The 20,534-nt window shown below is 41.2% G+C and overlaps 1 protein-coding gene across 2 annotated transcripts in view; it reads left to right on the top strand.

The window, feature by feature from the left end:
• The window catches only part of TUT7 (terminal uridylyl transferase 7), a 3,176,298-nt gene that overhangs the window by 1,514,548 nt on the left and 1,641,216 nt on the right, over positions 1–20,534 (top strand). For both annotated transcript variants that reach the window (XM_044064191.1, XM_044064190.1), the window contains exon 12: positions 3,715–3,895. In XM_044064191.1, coding sequence (XP_043920126.1) covers positions 3,715–3,895 — 181 coding nt within the window. The remainder of the gene's footprint in view (positions 1–3,714; positions 3,896–20,534) is intronic.

The following is a 20,534-nucleotide window of genomic DNA, read 5'->3' as shown; positions in this document are numbered from 1 at the left end:
AATACTTTCTCTGCATCTGTCACCCTGGCATCAAATTACAACTGGTCCATGGGTGCAGAAGATCATTGCCAGAGGCTACAGTATCCCCTTCAGTATAATTCCCCGCTCTCAAAGGAAAATCCTGGATGTTCCACCCCATCAAACGTATCAAACCACCCAAGAGATACACAGGCTGCTTCAAAAAAGTGTCATCCAAGAAGTCCCAGCAGACAAGTTAAAATCTGGATTCTACTCAAGATTCTTTTTAGTGCCAAAAAAGATAGGGGACTGGAGGCCAATACTAGACCTCAGCCTTTTAAACAAAATTGTCCAGCAGACAAAATTCCAGATGGTCACGGTTCAGTCTGTCCTCCCTTTTTTGGTGAAAGATGATTAGATCTTATCTATGGACCTTCAAGTTGCGAATTATCACATAAAACTAGACAAACGCTCAAGAAGGTTTCTTCACTTTCAGCTGGGAGCCAGTCATTACCAGTTCACAGCGCTACCATTTGGTCTCAGCACAGCCCCCAGGGTGTTCACCAAATGTATGGCGGCAGTCACGGCCCATGAGAGATTACATGGATTCTGAGTGTTTCCTTATTTAGACAACTGTCTCCTCACCACCCCCACCAGGCATCTCCTGATTCAAAACTTGGACTTCATCACACATCTGTTAAAACAGCTCAGCATCACAGTAAACTACGAAAAATCTCAGCTGTCCTCCACTCAAGACTTGGAGTACTTGGGGGGATGGCTCATTACAGTCTCCTGCATAGCCTTTCTGCCACTTCACAGTCTTCAGAAAATTAGATGTCAAGTTCAATCCATATTACCAAGGCAAAACGTACCTGCCCTCCTTATTCTACAAACCCTGGGTTCCATGGCAGCAGCTGTTACCTTAGTTCCCATGGCACACTTTCATATGAGAATACTTCAGTGGTTTCTAGCCTTACAATGGTCCATTGTTACTCACCCATTAAGTCACCCAATTTTAATAAGACAAACTTGCAAGAAAGACCTATCTTAGTGGATGGAGTCAGGAGAGATCCTGATGGGATGACCCTTTGTCCCCCCCCCCCCATTATCTGGGAAAGACTGTCCAAGGCACTTGGTCTACCCAAGAGGCCTACTTGCACATCAGCGTCCTGGAGCTGAGAGCAGTGCTCTTACATTACAAGCCTTTCAGAATGTTCTTCCTCCAGGAATGGTTGCAATCCAATTGGACATGTCTGTAGTCTGGTATATCAGCAAGCAAGGAGGAACCAAATCCTACCCCCTCTGCTGGGAAGCTCTCAGAGTTTGGCAATGGATGATACCTTCCAACCACTTTCTTGTGGTAATGCACACCCCGGGGAGTTCCAATGTGACAGCAGACAAGTTGAGCAGGAAAATATTACTGCCTCACGAGTGGTCTTTGAATCCCGAAGTGGCAAAGCAGATATTTTGCCGATGGGGCAAACCTTGCTGCAACCTGTTTGCCTCTCCAATAAACAAGTAATGCAGCACGTACTTTTCCCTACTCCCTCTACAGGGAGAGTCCCCCAGAGGCACTATCCTTCTAAATTGGCCTCTCGGTCTCCTTTATGCATTCCCCCCAATTCCCCTCATTCCCCTTTTTTCTGAAGAAAGCCAAAAGATTGCAATCCAGAGTAATCCTCATTGCTCCGTTATGGCCCAGGAAAGTTTGGTTTCCCTTCCTGTAGTCTTACTTAGATCACCAGCCTTGGCTTCTGGACCCAGCTCCGGATCTACTCTCTCACCCTCAAGGGCTGTTACACCCGGACCTTCAATCCCTGAAGCTCATGGCTTGGCTTCTCCAATTCCAGTAATTGCCAGGCAATCTGCTATTACTTCTTCTCTATGAAAAATACTTCTGGCTTCTCATACACCATCTAGCAGGAAATTGTATGACAGCAAGTGGAAAATATTCTCTCTTTGGGCTTCTGAGAATAGTCTAGATCAATTTATAGCTCCTGTTAGATATTTTTACTCAAGGAAGTGGCTGCTTCTACTGTCACAGTTACTCTAGCAGCTTTCTCTAATTTTCACAATGTTTATGGTGACCACTCCCTAATCTCCCATCACTTATGTAAAGTTTTTCTTAAAGGACTCCTTCATATAAATCCCCCATTCAGGGATCCATTACCACCGTGGGATCTTACTTTCATTTTGCAATATTTGGTATTACCCCCCTTTAAGCCAGGAGCCACTTGTCAACAAAAATTCTTCTTTTGGAAAACCCTTTTTCTAGTCGCCATTATCTCTGCCAGAAGGGTTTCAGAAATACAGGCAGTTTGTGCAAAATCGCCATATGTAATCTTCCATAAGGATAGAGTGTCCTTGAGAACTAGTCCTTCCTTTCTTTCTAAAGTGGTTTCCGAATCAAACATCCATCAGTCCATTCATTTATCATTTTTTTTTTCCAAATTTCTCTAACAAAGATGAATACTGTCTGCATATGATAGACGTTCACAGACAGCTGAGATTTTATCTGGACGGGACTAAGGATGATAGATCTTCAGACCAACTCAGGACCAAGAATTGGTAAACCAGTCTCCAAGATGACCCTGTTGAAATGGCTGAAAGATTGCATCACCTTTATTTATGATCATAGCAATCATAAGTTGCCTGCTTCTGTAAGGGCACACTCAACCAGATCGATGGCCACTTCAGCTGTTTTTCATTGCAAGGCTTCTCTGGATGAAATATGTGCGGAAGCCACTTGGGCAGTGCCTCGTACCTTTATCACTCATTCAAATTGGATATGATCTCCAGGGGAAGAGCATCTTTTGGTTCTATGGTGCTCAGGAATATCCTTCCATAAGACCACCCTGGGTATAGGTCGCTGGGGACTCTGTCCCATCTGTTAAGAATAAACGAAGATTGACAACATCAGATAAAGAAGTTATGTACTCACCATAACATTCCATCTGTGTTGTCGATCTTCATTCATTCTTGACATCCCTCCCTCCTTTACCCCTCCTTTCAAATGTTTCAGAGGATCGTACCCTTGTCCTGGACTTATGCTACGGTTTTTACCTTGGACATGGCTTCCTGTTTATTATTATTAATATTATTACTATTATTATTATATTACATATTTAATCTTGCTGTAATTGTGTAAGCTCGTTAACGACCAAGCCAGTTCTGAGGATCAGAACCAGTTACCATTTGTCAAGAATGAAAATAATGAATTAAGATCAACAACAGAGATGGAAAGTTATGGTGAATACATAACTTCTTTATTTATTAACCTTGAAAGCCCACAGGACACATGGACCCTTTTCCGGAGTGACCTATGAGCAATGTCTGGTGAAGTGAGTTGCTTAGAGTCAAGAGCAGCAAATGGAGACTGTGGGAGTGAAACTCAAAGCTGCTGCAGGATCAAGATGTAGTGGCAGACTGTTAACAGTAATGGAATGGATACAGTATCTTGTAGTCTGTGATATTCAGTTTTGGCTGTTATGGTTTTGTTTTTGTTATAAAACAAAAAAAATAAAAACCTCACGCAGCCTTTTATCTTCTGGTTTGAAAACAGGATTTTGCGGTTTAATAGTTGTAGAGCCATTGCCCTCATCACGAGTGGTAGCATTTGCAAAAAGAATATGTCTTGACTTTTCATATCTGTTGAACATAAGTTGTACGCTGTATTCTGACACAGTGCTGATGATATTGTTTAATAGTTTTCTTTTTCTCATAAAAGACTGTAAACATAGTTACTATATTTTGCAGGTTCAGCTAACCTTTCCTGTAGACCAACAGTGTAATGCACCATTGGGACTACTCTGGACTGAAATGTTCAGATTTTTTGCTCTGGAATTCAATTTTGCAGATCATGTTATTTCCATTCGTGTCAAAGATCTAGTTTCCCGTGAATTAAAGGACTGGCCTAAAAAGAGATTTGCTATTGAAGGTAAATAAAGAAAATGTTGCTAAAAGCTTGAGTTGACATGTGAAGTCTGAAGTGTATATAGTCTTTTAATAATGCAGTTTGCTTTGCTCAAACACAGTGTAACATTAAGCGTTCAGTCTGGACTTGTGTACTTTTTCTTTTATTGAGATCTACAATCTTATTCTTTATGTTAGCATTCACTGGCTGTCATAACTCCTTTCATGCAAGACAGGACATAAAATGTTGAGCAGGAGTTACAAAATGCTTCTTAATCCATATGTAGAGCTGTGTAGCTAACGTCTGTGTTTACTTGAAAGAATTTAACTTTGTGTTCACCACACTGCTGTTTTGCCCTTTATCTTGAAATGTACATGTGCTGCTTTTATATTTGTGCATTAGTTGCTGAGGTTCCAACTACTTTAAATGCTTTATGTTAAAATACTGTTTTTGTCACTGTTTTAACAGTTGAGCTGAATACATATGCATCCATAGTGAGATGAGTACTCCACATTGCTGCTGTGTTTAACTATTTATTAAAATATACAAGTGCTGCTGTTATACTTGTGCATTATTTGCAGAGATTTTATACTTTTATCTGTTTTAAAATGCTGTTGTTTTTACTGTAGTATTCAACTGTTGAGTTTTACGCTTCTGCTTGCTTCTAAGTGTTTGCTGTTTGGATTAAACTGTTTATTTACATCACTTTGAGCTTCTCTTTATTGGTTTGGGTCTGTCTTCTAGTAGGAGTAGAAAGTAGGTCTGGCCTTTTCTGTGCCAAGAATCACTGAGGAAACCTTGTTGTGTGCTTGTGATTGGCCAGTGGGCTATTTTGCTTGTTTCTCTCTGCATGTATAAAGATGTTGCTTTTGCATGACACTGCTCATCACACAGTGGCAGTCAGCAGTGCCCTGATACTCACAGTTGCATAGAATCTCTATTTCTGTCTAAAGCTACCCTAAGAGTTCCTGAGTATGTAGTTGCTCAGTGATCACAATGTTTGTGTGAAGAGAAACATTGCTGTTTGAAATTAGAGTAAGATTATCTTTCTTACCCAAATGCAACTCAAGCAAATCTGTTGTAAACTCATCTAAGTAAAGCGGCTGCACACAGGAGCTTAGAGCCACAATTTTGTTTTATTGATTGTTGCCTTACTCAAGTATCACCCTAGTTCACCGTTAGCCCACTATATGATTACCTGAAACCATGGCTCCGGACTTTCCTTCTGTCTCTGTAGTCATCTCGATAGAAATGGGCATCCTGAGCCAATGTAGAAATTGTGTCATGTTTTCTTACAGCCACCTAATTCTCCAAAAAAGCTGATACCGTATGTGACAGATGTTATATACTGTCAGTTGAGGGAACGCTCTCACATACAGCCACAACAAGTATCAGGTTGTCGGGGGCACACAACACAATATAATACCTGCCACACACACTACAAGTCAAACACATAGACCCACATATGTCAAAGCTTTTAAAAGAAGTTTACCCAAACCAAAACCTCAACTGATTCCCAGACACTGTAATTACAATAAGTATCCTCATCCACCTCAAAAAAAACACACTAACAACACAGTACCCACCATGACACATTCAGATTCAACTCAGTGTCTCAACGTCTATGCACATAATGCAGACCACCCCATAATCCAGATTTTTGGTCATAAGAGACTCCATTAGGAGATACACCAACTCACCAGGCTACGCAAGGAGAGGGTAGTGGTCAGCTGCCTTTAGGATCATGATTACACTGAGGTCATTGAACCACAAGTACCAGTATGACTCCATCATTGTTCATGTGGATGTAAATGACCTGAGATGTACCTGTCTGGAGTATATGAAGAGAGACATGGAGTTTTCAGACTGTGTCCTAGGCTGATATGAGCCTACTAGTGAGCAGCAGTCTACCTTATCCAACGATAATGCCACAGTACAATTGGAAGATAATTGAGTTTAATAATTGGTTTGGTGTTTAGCATCTTTCAGAGGGAAGTACATTTGTTAGTTTGGGAGGATATGGTCAATAGACCATCCTGCTTAACCAGGGATTGTCTGCACCTGGCCCCTGTATGCTTTCAAATATTGGATACAGCTCTGCTCACCACCATAGTGTCTTTTTAGGCACTGCCAAACCTGATAAACCAACTGGCATAACTATACCAACCCAGATTAATCTAAAGGTGTTACTGATTATTGCCATGAGTCTAAAGAAAAAAATGCACTCTTTGCAAGATGTCCTTGCCCTGGAGAATGTAGATGCCTGTGTAGTTACTGTGACGTGTTTTAAAGCTGTGGAGAGCACCCCAGCAGTGCAGGGCTGTAATGCCTTCCACATGTTTAAACCAGCTACTGCACAGGTAGAGACAAAAGGTGGAGGTGTCTTAATTTGCATAAACAAACACACCTCAAGGCTGGTCAAGCAATGTGACTCACTCGAGCTCCTCCACATAAAACACACTGTAAGCAAAGTCTGATACCATTCCCTTGTGAGACATAGGTCCCCTTCTGTGACTCAGGAAACCCACACCAGTTATTTAAATGAACTGGAGTCACTGTCCATTCAGCCCAACACCATACTCATTGATGATTTCAGTTACCCTCTATGAATTGGGAATCATACACAGGCCATGAGAGTCTTGGACGTTGTCAACACAAATGCCCCAGGCCAGCTATTCTTTACTTAGTCTTCACTAACATGGGGAAATTTTGCACCCCTCCCTTGGAGTATAACATTTTCGCTTGTCAGATTGGATCATAAACTTGTCTACTTTGAAAAAAAGTAAATAAAACCTGAGACACCAGCTAACACTGAAAATTTTAGGAATTCCTGAAAGACAAACATTCTGCTATTTGGTAAAATGTCAGGCTCCCCAAACCCAGGGAGCAGAGTCGTCTATGCTGAATTGTTAAAAAAAAGCTTGTATATAGCTACACTGGGGCAGCAGTACCAACCCAAAATAAGCAAGGGACAACCTCAAAAAAAAAAAAAGCCACCCTGGTGAAATCACATCATCAGTAGGCTATATAACAAAGGAAGAAAAGCATTGCCAAAATAGGAAATGCAGTGCCCAGCAAAGTAAATATTCTCTCATCAAGCTAAATTGCTCAGGGGACTAATTAAGTCTACCAAAGCCACATTTTAGGTAAAAGTAGCCTCCCAGGCTAAGGAAAACCACAAGGCATTCTTCAGCTGTAGCTGCTTTCTCAAGGGCAATACGCAAACATGTGCCAAATTAATTGTAAACATAGCCACTTATACTGAGCCAGAGGATATAGCAAATATACTGTCCAATAAAGTAAGTTCCAGTTTTACTGCTGTTTCTCTGCCAGACACCTCTCAAGAACTACCCCCAACCGTAATTCCCTCAGCTATCACTAGGGAATATATCCTCAATTGCACTCTCCAAGGCCAGAAACACTGTATTGATAGGCCCAGATAATATCCCAGGTGCCTACCTTAATAGCATAAGACATGACTTATCTCACTAGAGTCATTAATTAACTGTAGCCTCTAAGCAGGCTTCATGCAGAATGAATGGAGGACTGCAACTGTTATCCCTCTGCACAAGGGTGGGCCTTCCACTGACTCAGGGACTTGACCCATAATTCTGACTAGTTTCATATAAAAAGACATGCAAATAATTATCGTGGATATTATAAATAATGACAGTGAATCCAAGTCAGTGTACTTTTGTCAAGGGCAGGTCATGCCTACTGAAGCCGGTCGATTTCTTTCAGAAGGTCACTAAGATAGTTGAAGAGGGTGAAACAGTGTATGCAGCCCACGTTGACCTGGCCAAAGCATTTGACACAATACCCCGCTCAGGCATTATAGGCAATCTCACAAAATTAGGTATAACCCCCCTATGTCACCAACTGGATAACCATAAGACCCTAGAAGCCAGTATAGGGAAGTCTACAGCTACAAAAAGGCCAGCCATTAGCATAGTCCCACAGGGCTCAGTGCTGTGGATGCTTCTTTTTGGCATCAACATCTCTGAAGTCAAGGCTAACATCAAAGACCTCTGGCTGACCAAGTTTGAAGATGTTTGCAAACTAGGTACAGTCATAAAATCCCCCAAAGTCACAAATAGCTTATAAGAAGGCCTGTCAGACTAGTAACTGGTGCCAGAGTCACGGTCTAAGACTCAGTTTCAAGAAATGTATAATAGTATGTTTCAGAAAGATGGCTACCCCTGGAAATTGCCATGTTGGTACTATACCCCTCTCAGTAGACCAGTGGCCAGGGATTTGAGAACACATGCAGACAGTGACTTGGACTTTGACTGTTATGTGACTTGCTGCAATCTTTTTGCATCTCCCCTAAGCAACAAATGTGGCAGCTACTTTGCCTTAATCTCCCCACACGGGGACTCACCAAAGTATGCTCTACTTCACAATTGGCCGCTGGTCTACTTTATGCCTATCCACCAATCCTGCATATTGTGAAATTCCTACAGAAAGCTGCCATGTTGAAGAGCAGAGTTATTCTCATTGCACCCTATTGGCCTCAACAGATTTGGTTCCCCTTCCTTTGGCCTCACTTGCGTCACCAACCTTGAATTCTGAATCTGATGCCATAAATCCGGTCTCACCAAACAGGCATAATTTATCCAGGCATACTGAACCTTAGGCTCACAGCCTGGCTTCTCCAGTTCCATTAATAACCAGACAAAATATACTCTCTTCCCCTGTCTGATGTATACTTTTATCTTGCAGTAAACCTTCAACACACATACTGTATTTCAGTAAATGGAAGAGATTTGTGCACTGGGCACATCAGAATCATGTTGAACCTTTTTCCGTCTGAATACATAATATCCTGGAATTTTTGGCCCATCTTTTTAAAGAAGGAACTAGTTCCTCAACTGTTTAAGTTCAGTTAGCAGAGATATCAAATTTTCCTGTTGGATATGAATGTTCCTTCATCACCTCTCATCAGTTGTGCAAAGCTTTTTTGTAAGGCACTCTTCTTTTAAGGCCTCCTTTTAAAGACCCTACTCCCCCAGGGTACTTAATCTGGCACTGCAGGCATTTGTCCATTGAACCAGCAGCTAAGTGTGACATTAAATATCTTTCCTGGAAGATGATATTTCTAATAGCCATTACTTCTGCTAGACAAATTTGAGAAATTCAAGCTTGGTCTTCAAAGCATCCATACTTGATCTTTCACAAAGATAGAGTTACTTTACAAACCAGTGCATCCTTTCTCCCCAAGGTGATGTCAGAGTCTAATAACAGTCAGTCCATTAATTTTCCGGTTTTCTTTCCTAAATTTGCTAACACGGCGAATACATATTACATTTATTGGATATTGGCCCTGTACTCACTTCCTGTACAACTTCCACCCTTATACAGTACCCAGACTCCACTCTCATCACCTGTCCTGACAACATGACAACATTTCTAACCTCCTCTATCACTCAAAATATCTCTCTGTCCATAGAAAAATGGCTAACCAACTAATACTTAACCCCAAGAAAACTAAATTCTACGCTTTCTTCCCAAAACTCTGTGTCACCTCAAAACAACCTTCAACATTTCTATTTTGGATAATACCATCTTTCATGCTGAGCCACATACAAAGCTCTTCAGTATAATAATTCATGACCAACTGAAATTTGATACCCATATACAGCCCTATATCAAAAAGACAAACCAGAAACTCAGCTTACTCTATAGAAATAAAAAATACCTAACCCCTGACTCCAAACAAACCCTAGCTCAGGCATCCCTCCTTCCTTGTCTTTGATACATCTCTCCTATCTTTACACATCTACAATCCACCCTTTTAGCTAAACTGAGTCAAACCTATTAACAATGTTGTAAGATTTGCCAGTAACCAGCCTTATAAATTACATCACTGCCTTGCTTTAAAACAACGTCACTGGCTGGATTTCCCCCAACACTTGCTTCTCTCCCAGCTACAACTCGCACACACTTTACTTTCTAAACCCTTAACTTGCCCCTCTTTCTTCTCCCTAATATGCCTTTACACCCCCTCCCGCACTCTCTGCAGCTCAGACCAACATCTACTTGACACCTACAAACCTAACAAAAATATTGGCAAACTTCTTTACAAAAACAGCGTGTCCCAGGCTTGGAACAAGCTCCCCTCCTAACATCCCAACCACTACTAGCGCAAATCTCTTTAAATCCAAACTCAAACATTTTCTCCTAAATGCCAGCACCTGCCATTGCCAAGATCCCACTTAATCTCCCCTGCTCCCCCCTTACACCTCTTTACCATCTTTCATATTGCTACCGCAGCTGTCTTCATTGACTCCTTACCCACTTCTTACAATAATTTCTTGTGCTCTATATCTGTCTCTAACCTACATACATCATCTTACTTAATATCATGCTATTTCTAACATGTATCCTCATTTCTAGTTCTGCCTGCAATTACTATAAAACATTTTTCTAAGCCTGTAATTTATTATTCTTTCTAGTCTGTCTAAAAATTTGTATTTCCTGTAATGTATACCATTCTTTTGAAATGTTTCATAAACTGTATTTACTCGTATTATAAATTGGAGCTTTTCTCCTTGGGTCTCCACTGAAAATGGGCTACTGGCTCAGTTGGACTAGCCCTGTTTACAAATGACAAATAAATAAATAAATGTTCACAGACAAATACGTTTTGCCTGCATAGAACAAAAGACACCAGAAAAACTGACTAATTGTTTGTTTCTTTCCAAGAATTGAAATTGGGGAAACCAGTTGCCAAAGTAACTTTATCGAGATGGCTGGCTGATTGGATTTCATTTATTTGTAACAAATTGGGTATTACATTACCACAGCTGTTATGTGCCCATTCAGTGAGATCCACAGCAGCTTCCTCAGTTTTTCGTCAGTTGAGGAAGAATGAAAATGGATAACACAGATTGAATGTTATGGTGAATACATACATACATACTTTTTACTTCATGTCAAGTTTTACCACCATTGATATGCAGTGTTCATGACATTATGAGGGCCAATTTGTTGCTTGAAAATTCTGCCAAACTGAAATCTAAACCAATGCACAGAAGATTAATAACAGATTATATGGAAACAAAACAGTCAGTATGTAAAAGTAATCTGAGTGATGCTTTCAGTGGACACATTGCAGAAGGAATGTAGAAAGTTTTAAAAGAGAAATAGTTTGAATGCAATAAATCAAAAAAAGATTTAAAATCAGGATATAGACACACAATGTCAGGAGGATATATTTCCATAAGAGCAAGATACTTGATTAAGGTGAGAGGCACAAAATATAAGAAATGGAAAAGAGGTTGAACTGCAACTTTGAGAACTGAAATAAACAAGCTGGACAAACAAATTAAGCAGTATGTGAGACAAGATAAAAAAATGAAGAAAATTTATGTAAAGGTGTTGAACATAATAGGAAACAATTTTATTGATATATAAAATGTGGAAGGAGTAAAGACATACAAATTAATAAATAAGGAGTAAAGACATACAAATTAATAAACTGTGTGTAGAGTCTAAGCTTTATTCTCAGACACAACAGATTATAGATAAAATTACAAATCTTATGCAGAACATTTGGTTCCACAAAGGGAGTGATGATTTGTCCCCACTGCATCCAGGTAACCTCAGATACTGAAATCAAATTTGATTATATTGAAAAAAAACTGCGCAAACTGCGGCAGAATTAGTAATGACCTATAAACACTTCAGCAAGACCTTGCAGTGCCATTTTATTGATTATTTACTAGGTCATATAAATATGGGGAGATTCCTTAAGACTGGAGAGGGGAGTAGGACAAAGCCAGAGTCATATAGACCCTTAAGTCTACTTTCATCTTGTAGAAGCATAACGGAGAACGTAATATTGGATAAGTTATTGAAAAGGTTGGGACCTGAAACCATATGTCAGCATGCATATGTTGAAAATAGATGTATTACCATCTGTAACATGGTCTATAACAATATAATAGTTATGAATGAAAATTGGTGTAATTTATATAGATTTAACTTCAGCATTTGACAAGGTTACATGCAAAGCACTGATCAGTAAATTACAACAACTAGATGTTGATAAGATGGATAGCTGCACGGCTTACAAATAGGACATGGCAAGTATCGTACAGCAGTTGGACAGTGAAATTATTGGTTATATTCAGTGTTTCCCACAGGGCTCTGTCCTAGGCCCATCCTTATTTAGATTGTATGTTTTGGATCTGTCTTTTTCATCTGAGGTGTTCTACAGTCTGTATGCAAATGACTTGAAATTGGATAAACTGATTACATGTGTTATAGATGGGGCATGTCTGCAAAAGAACTGGACTAAAATGACTGTTTGGGAATAGGAGAATAATATGATGATAAATACATAAGAAAGTAAGCTTATGATATTTAGGAGACATAAATTGAAAGGTAACTATTTTGTACAGCACACAGTGATTGAAACTGTAAATTAATTTAAGGATCTGAGTATATGGGTAGATCCAGCTTTTAGTTTTTCTAATCATACAACCCAATTGGTTAATGATAGTTATATAATTGTAGGGTGTATAAAAAGATTTATAAAGTCTAGGAGATCACAAATGAAGTTATTGTTTGTTAGTTACATTAGACCCACACTTGGGTATGGAATAACAATATGGAAACCTTATAAGAAAACAAGCATGAGTAAATTGGGAAGAGTACAGTAGAAATATACCAAGGGCATCAATGGATGTGGACATTAAGTTATTTGACTGACAGGAGACCTTATTCACGTTTATAAGGCATTTATAGACAACTACCTCTGGGAATGTTTGGAGTTAGCAAAAAGTAGTAGAGAATCATCAGACAACTTAAATAGATTCTATAGAGTGAGATGTGTACTAATTGGTTCTCTGAGAGAGTAGCTGATACATGGAATAAACTACCAAATTGCATTAAAAGAAGCATTTAAATATTTTTAAAACAGTCTGAGCACTTATTATTGGAACAGCTGTTTTGGTATATTAGCAAACTAGAAGGGCATTAATGCCAGTGCTTGAAATATTTGTATGCATCTGAGCAGCCATATGCAAAAACTGTAGCACCCATGCAGGTTCCTCACAAAAACCTGGTTCAACAAATAAACAAGTATGTATTACTGTTCTTTATATCCCTCCTGGCAACAATACAGCTGTACTAGAAGATATCCTACATTATATACCCATAACTGTTCCAAAAGAAAAAAAAATAGTGCTAAGTGATATGAATATCAGTTGGTTGGACATAAACTGTAAATCCCCAAAATTTAGTGTGAATTTATTTAGTTTCACATAACTAATTAATTGCCCCTCATATTATAGCAAGACATCAAATTCCCTATTAGACTGGATCCTAGTATCAGACCTTAGCAAATATGTCACCTCAGGTACAATGTCTATCTCAATGTTCATCTCCTAGTCTATGCAACCGAATGTCTCACACATCCATTTAAACAGCATGTTTATAAAACAACACTCAACCTTTCCAAGTTTAACCAAAAAAATGTTCATTACTACCCTGTCATCTGTTAACTGGAACTTAATAAAAAGTGTCCACTTAGATGACACTGTAAATTAATTCAATACATCATTTGTTGAATATTCTAAATAGTTTTGCACCTCCTAGAAGGAAGAGACTAAAAACTTATAATGCATTTGGCTATCCAAAAAGAGTAGAATGCTAATGCAGGATACAGGAAAAGCATGATAAGAATGGCACAAGTATAAAGCACCACAATATCTTGAAAACTTCAGATTGTTTCACAATTGTACTAAAAAGCAAATTAATGAAGACAAAAAAATATAGTATAGTAACTTTCAGAATAATAGTAAACATAACCCTAAAACATTCTGCACAGCCATTAAACAAATCTTACATCCCAGACATAGATTTGATCTTAATCCCTCTCCCAATAAGTCATCACTTTAAACTGCAGTACAATTCAACTCTTATTTCATAGTATAGCATCTCTAGCCAAGGATTTCCCAACATCTAATCCTAACCCTGCCTAGCAGCCACATATTACCACATCCACTTTCACCTTCACACTTGTCCCCACATCCTATATAAAACTGCTCTTAAACTCAAACCATGCTGTACTTCAGCTGATGATCTTCCAAGGGAGAATAGTAGCTGATAGCAGTGCTTACCATGTCTCCATCCTTATAAATTGCTCAATTCAGGAATCTCAGGTTACCCCTCTCTGGAAATATTCACACATTATCCCTCTGCACAAAGGAGGAAATTCAACAGACATTACTAGCTTTAGACATATAGCAGTCTTATTTCCCCTCTTCATATCTTTTGAAAAATCTAAATCTATTCAAAAACAATTTCTAAACTGTTTCCTGTATGAAGAACCCCTACCCCCAACACAGCATGGCTTCCATCCTTCCCATAATACTAACACTGCACTTCTAACCTATATAGATACTGTCAATAAAACTATAGAGATAACGGCAAACTAGTCTCCTCCTTATTTCTAGACTTGTCTAATACCTTGACACAGTTTGTCACAGCAAACTTCTACTTCAGATGTCCTCATTAGGTCTTTATCAGTCCACCTTTCTATGGTTCAGAAGCTACTTGTCCAGCAGCTGTCAGTTGGTAAAAGCACTCCACCCTCTCTCCTTACTTTCCCAGTCACCACCAGTGTACCACAAGGGCTTTGTCCTTGGTCACCTCCTCTTTAACATTCTCAACAGCACCCTCTGCACATGCACACAACAGGCCTCCCTAATACAATGCGCAGATGACTCCACACTCATTTGCACATTTAACAACATGGCACACCTCCAAAAAATTACTCTGGAAGCTTTAACAACTGAAATATGGCTTTGTAACTCGCAAATTATGCTCAACTGTAAAAAAAAAATATTTATATATATATATATATATATATATATATATATATACACACATACACACACACACACACACACATACACTACTCCCCCTCCCAAATCCCTCTCCCTTGAAAAAAAAAAAAAAAACAATATAACCGTTGAAGTCACTCCTCATAGCAAATTATTAGGAATGATAGTGAACGATTATCTTAAGCTTGACCCGTATTTCTAGAATTGCATAAGAAAATCTCATCAAAACTAGGGATGCTTTGTAGAGGCAAAAACTTTCTCACAGATACAACAAAAGCTACATTTGCCACAACTGACCTCCTTCCCACAATTCTTTATAGCTCCCCCATCCTTACTAACCTTCAGGTATCACAAAAATCAAAAGTTGAACAATGCTGTAACCAAGTTGCATAATTTGCAGCAGATTCCCCTTTCTGAACCCACCACTGTATATCAGTAGAAAGCCTAAACTGGTTAGAACTATCCCATCAACTAACATATGCACAGCTTCTTGCCACCTGTAAAATTATCTAGAATCCTTCTGCTTGTTCAGCACTTAACATTCTATACAACTATCTGTCATTATGATCCAATGACCATCAACTCCTGCTTGTCCACAAACCTGTCGAATCTCCTGACATTGTCGGCAATCATACCATGTTGCTAAGACCTGAACTCCTTATCTGTATCCTTCAGGTCAATACCCTCCTCCTCATCCTTCAAAACCATTCTGAAAGACTTCCTAGACAAAACCTGGCTCTGTTCTTGCTCAACACCAGGGTAAACTATATCCCTAAATGTGAACAAATACCAATGCATATCTTATATATCCTCCACCATTCACTTCCTTACTTTTATCAGTTTTTCACCCTGGCTTCCTCTCAAGTGTCTGCTTTTCTCTCACTTCATGTTGCAATTCCTGTTTGTATTACACAAACTTACCTTTAATTTCTTTATAAACTGGCTAAAATTTCTCTAAAAATTAAATCACTGTATCATTAACCAGTGTTTTCATGTTATGTCTAATTTGATTTAATTATTTAAACTATAGTTTTGTATTATTTTTAAAGAGTATAAAGGTATTTAAAAAAATGTATGTAATAGTTCAGAGCTTTTCTCCCCATCCCTCTGCTAAAAATGGGATCTGATGCTGTCTGTGTCGTTATTCATCACGGGTGGGTCTTGGATCCGACCTCAGATCCGAGCTGGCAACTAAAGGACCGATCCAGAACTCATGCTCCTCCCCTTCCCATAATACCCTGCTGACCTACAACCCTCAGATCTTGTTTGCCACTGAAATGCTACGATGTGATATCCTGTAGCTCAAGTGACTCTGTCAGGTAAGTGTTTATGTTTTTCTTTTTGTTTTTTTTTCTAATTATCTTGTAGCCTTAGTGTGTTCTTTTACCCCTATCATCTTTTAGAGAAGTATAGTTAGATTTCCTTCCCTTCCTGTAGGAGTTTATTGCCTGTGGGTTCCCGGCTTTTTTCCCGGATCCTTACAGAAGCTTTTGGGTCAAGGGTAAATCTTGGTGGGCCCTTCCTTAACTAATTTTCCCTCAGTTAAGGTAGTTTATCTTCTTTTTCCCGTGGTGTGTGTGTGTGTGTGTGTGTGTGTGTGTGTGTGTGTGTATGTATGTATATATATATATATATATGAGATTGTCTGATTGTCTGGTAAAGATTTCTGAAAAGCGTTCTGGCTTTAAGAGATGCTGCTCATACAGTTGGAAGATGCCGCATTCCGACTCGCACGAGGAGTGTGTTTATTGCTTTGGAGAGAGTCACCTGAAGGTTGAATGCGACATTTGTGCCACAGTCAACCCCAGGGCTTTCATGCATCACAGGAACCAGCTGCCTTTGAAGGGAGAGCGAAGAGGGGTCCTTTAGCCTCCAGCTTCCCCTCCCAGATGCCTGTTGAGCCTAAAAGGAAGACTTCATCCTCTTCCTCCATAGATTCCCCTTCTAAAAAGCCGAGGCTCTTGGATCGCAGATCCCCGGAACTGAGCCTAGTCTCTTTGGCTTTGGATCCAGGCTCTTCCACTCCGAGAGCTTTGGATCCGAAGCCTTGGTGCCTCGACCCTCGGATCTGACTCGGCACCAACTGTCTTTGGATCCGACCCATCTGTCAGATCCACCTATGGTGCCAACTAAAGCATCAGATCCATCCAGGATTTCAGATGTGATCGGCATTGACACTTCCTCCTCAAGGTCTATGAGCTCAGATCCAAGACATAAGAGTTGGAATCCCTCCCGAGACCACAGAGCATTGACAAGTTCTCCGGCAAGGTCAGGACATTCTTCTGCATCTTCCTGGTCCTTCAGCCGTTTGCTTTCCACAGGTATGGATAGGATGATGAGGAGTTTCCTCAAGGCCCAAATCGAGTTGGGCTTGTTACCATCCCTGGCTCAGTTGCCTAAGGGTCCTTCTCAATCCGTGGGACTTCACTCTCCTCATCCCAGTTTGGATCTCTAGGATCAGACCTTTCCCTGTGAGAGGCCGATGGTAACCAGGTATCCCCTCCCTTCCTGACACTGTCAGTGTCTCTGTAGGGCTCTGTCCCATTGCCGTAAGAACTTTATGCGCCTCAGCCATGCAAGGTCTGTGCTAGTTCCTGGGGTGGGGTCAAGCCCGGAGTTTTCAGACCATTCCTTCCCCTTGGGGGCCTCCACACTGCACAGCTCAGGACCGATATCATCCAGAGATGTCAGTGTTGCGTTGGGTCCCTCCTTCCTTCCCGGGCAGCTGTGACTGTGGGAGAGGAGAGGGGGCCTCATCCAGTCCATCAGCTTTCCGGGCGGTAGGGAGGATCTTCTCCGGCTGGCTGGTTACCTTTCCTTCCTCTGAAGGTCCTCCCAGTCCCTCTTGACTTTGGGCGGTGATGCCTCTTCATCCTTTCAGGGTCAGCCCTCCAGTGAGTGCCTTCAGACAGGAATTACCCCGTTTGGGGTCCCTGACTCTTCGGAGTTCTCCCCACAGCCCACCGTGGGGGTACCTCCTCAGAAGAGGATGTGCAAGAGGAGGCACTTGGACTCCCTTAGAGAGTCCCTCACCGAGGACATGGATTTCGAGGAGGGAGATAGGTCCCCAGACATCCATCAGAGGAAATGTCCTTTGGGAACATCCTCAAAATTCTCAAACATAGAGGTGATTGGTCTTCCCCCACCCTGTCTTCAGAAGAATCCATGATGTTCTTCATCTCACATTGCTGCAGTCTTTACACTTGGGTAGTCCGCTGTCCTCGGTCGGCCCGAATATCAAAGCATAAGGCTGACGTCGGTCAAGGCGCATTTGACTGACATCAGGACGTCAGGGTACAAATGCGCATGACCGACGTCATATCCTCAGTCTTTTTTGCCGCATGGTCCGATGCAGAAGCAGCGTTGCAAGTGCCGGTTGGCGTTCTGAAATTGTTTGATTTCGGAGTTTCAGACCGAATCAAAGTTGGCTAAGTACCCCGTTGGGGAATATTTTAGTTTTTTCTTGCCTCAGTGGTTTACCGGATGTCAGAAAAAGTGAATAATTGTATTTCTTGTGGGAAACAGATACCGCATAGAGACTACCATACTTTGTGTATTCCTTGTTTAGGGCCTGAGCACGACGTTGTTGGGTGTCGCTCTTGTGCTAGATTCAATAAGCGCACTATTAAGAGGAGATTAGATTGTGCCAGGTTAGTCTTCGGGAAGCGGTGCAATTATAAAATGCCGTCGGATGCTCCGACGCCCGCTTCTTCGAAGAAGCGCAAGGACAAAGCTGTTAAACCTAGGCTAGAGGAACCGTCAGTACCGGACGTCGGTTCTTTAGAGGTGTCGGTGGAGCCGGTGGTTCCACCGGAGGTTTCTTTGGGTTCCCAGGGAGAGACTTTGTTGTTGCAGGATGTGGCCTCTCAGGAGGCAGGCCAGGCTGATGGGGCTTCTCAGGTTACTATACTCCCCTCCCTGCCTAGGGTGGTTAGGCCCTCTCCTTCTGTTTCCAAGGCTTCTCCCAGGGGCAGGCCAGGTTTAGCTTCAGTTGGTGTTACCCCTAGTTCTTCAGGGACTGTGCCCAAGAAGCATATGCTTAAAATGGCAGAAGATTTGATTACTTTGATTAGGGGTTCTATGCCCCCTCCTGATAAGAGACCTAGGGTGGAGCCTGAGCTAGGGAGTTTTGAGCAGGCTTCAGATGTTTCAGAGTCTTCGGCTGAAGACTTGCAGGAGTACTCTCCTTATTCTGATTCTGATGTGGATGATTCTACTCCTTCTGCTTCTCCTCCTGAGGATTTTTCTTTTCAGAAACTCTTCATTCCATGAGGGAGCATTTTAAGAGGGAAGGCCAGGACTTCTCTGACTCCAGGAAAAGGCTTAGGGAATTTTTGTTTTACCCCAGCATAGGCCTTTGGCTATACCTCCTGTTTTGGATGTAGTGGAAGATGTTTTACAGAGGCTTCTCTTAATCCTGATTCTTTGCCTCCTGCTCCTGTTAAACCGGATAGGTATTACAGGGTGCCTGAAGCTCATAAGTTTCTTTTTAAGAGTCCTAGGGCAGACCCAGAAACTGTTAGCCAGGGGCCTAAAGGTGTTAAGGCTTCTGTTGTAAAGAATCCGGTTCCTGCAGACAAAGAGGCCAGGGCCTTGGATAGATGGGGAAAGAAAGTTTATACTTCTTCCACTCTTGCTATGAGGGCTTTGAATTGCCAGTTTCACATGTTGAAATACCAAAACTATCTCCTCTCACAATTGAAGTCTAAGGTTGATGCTCTGGCAGAAGGTATTGATTGTAAAGAGTTGCAAGATTTAGTACATGTTTCTGAACAGGTGGGTAAGCATTCTTTGCAATGTGGTTTTGATGCTGTACAGGCCTCGTCTAGGGTGGCTGCCACTGGGTCAGTTCTTCGCAGGCACGCCTGGCTGAGGGATCAGAATTTGTCTGACCATGTTAAAACAAGGATTTTAGATGCTCCTTTGCAATCTGACGTGTTGTTTGGTTCTCCTGTTGAGGCTGTTTTAAAGAAAATGGAAGACAAGGCTAAGTCTATGCAGACTGTTAAAGATTTTTTGCAGGTCCAGCCTCCAAAGTTTAGTAGAAATTGGCCTACTAAGGGGTGGACGTATCCTTCTTATGATTCCCAGTCTAGGGGTAGATCTAGACGTGGTAGGGGCAGAGCTCAGGGCTCTTTCAGGCCTAGAACAGGGAGTTCTCCTGCACAGTCTTCGGGTGAGGGCAGGGGTCACTCCTTTCGTAAACAGACCCAATGACCTACCTTTTCAGCTGCCAGAGCCTTCTCGTCTGGCAGCACCTTTGGGAGGAAGGTTGGCACTTTTCAAAGAAAATTGGAGTTTAATTACCCAAGACAGATGGGTATTGGATATCATACACCACGGTTACAGGTTTTATTTCCATACCTTGCCTCCTTTCAAAGGCATGCCAGACGTTCCTCCTCAACAAAGAATAGAGGCTCACAAGCAAGTTTCTCTGTTGCTCCAAATAGGGGCCATACAGCCGGTCCCTATGCCAGAAGTGGGCCTAGGATTTTATTCTCGCCTGTTCCTAGTACCAAAGAAGGGGAACACGTGGAGACCAATTTTGGATTTATCTATCCTCAACACTTATCTGGACATTCCCAAGTTCAAAATGTTGACGTTGCAGCAGCTTTTACCTCTGCTGGGCAAAGATCATTGGATGGTAACTTTGGATCTCAAGGAGGCTTACCTTCATGTTCCTATCAGACTAAGTTGCAGGAAGTATCTGCGTTTTCGAGCTGGGACTTCTCACTATCAGTTCTCTGCATTGCCCTTTGGCTTATCTACTGCGCCCAGAGTGTTCACGAAAGTTCTGGCTCCAGTGATAG

The sequence above is a fragment of the Protopterus annectens genome, chromosome 2.part2, assembly GCF_019279795.1.
Source record: "Protopterus annectens isolate FY-2018-M chromosome 2.part2, PAN1.0, whole genome shotgun sequence".
NCBI classification, from domain to species: Eukaryota; Metazoa; Chordata; order Ceratodontiformes; family Protopteridae; genus Protopterus; species Protopterus annectens.
The sequence above is the reverse complement of the archived record's forward strand: the minus strand, read 5'-3'. Positions and strand labels throughout refer to the sequence as shown.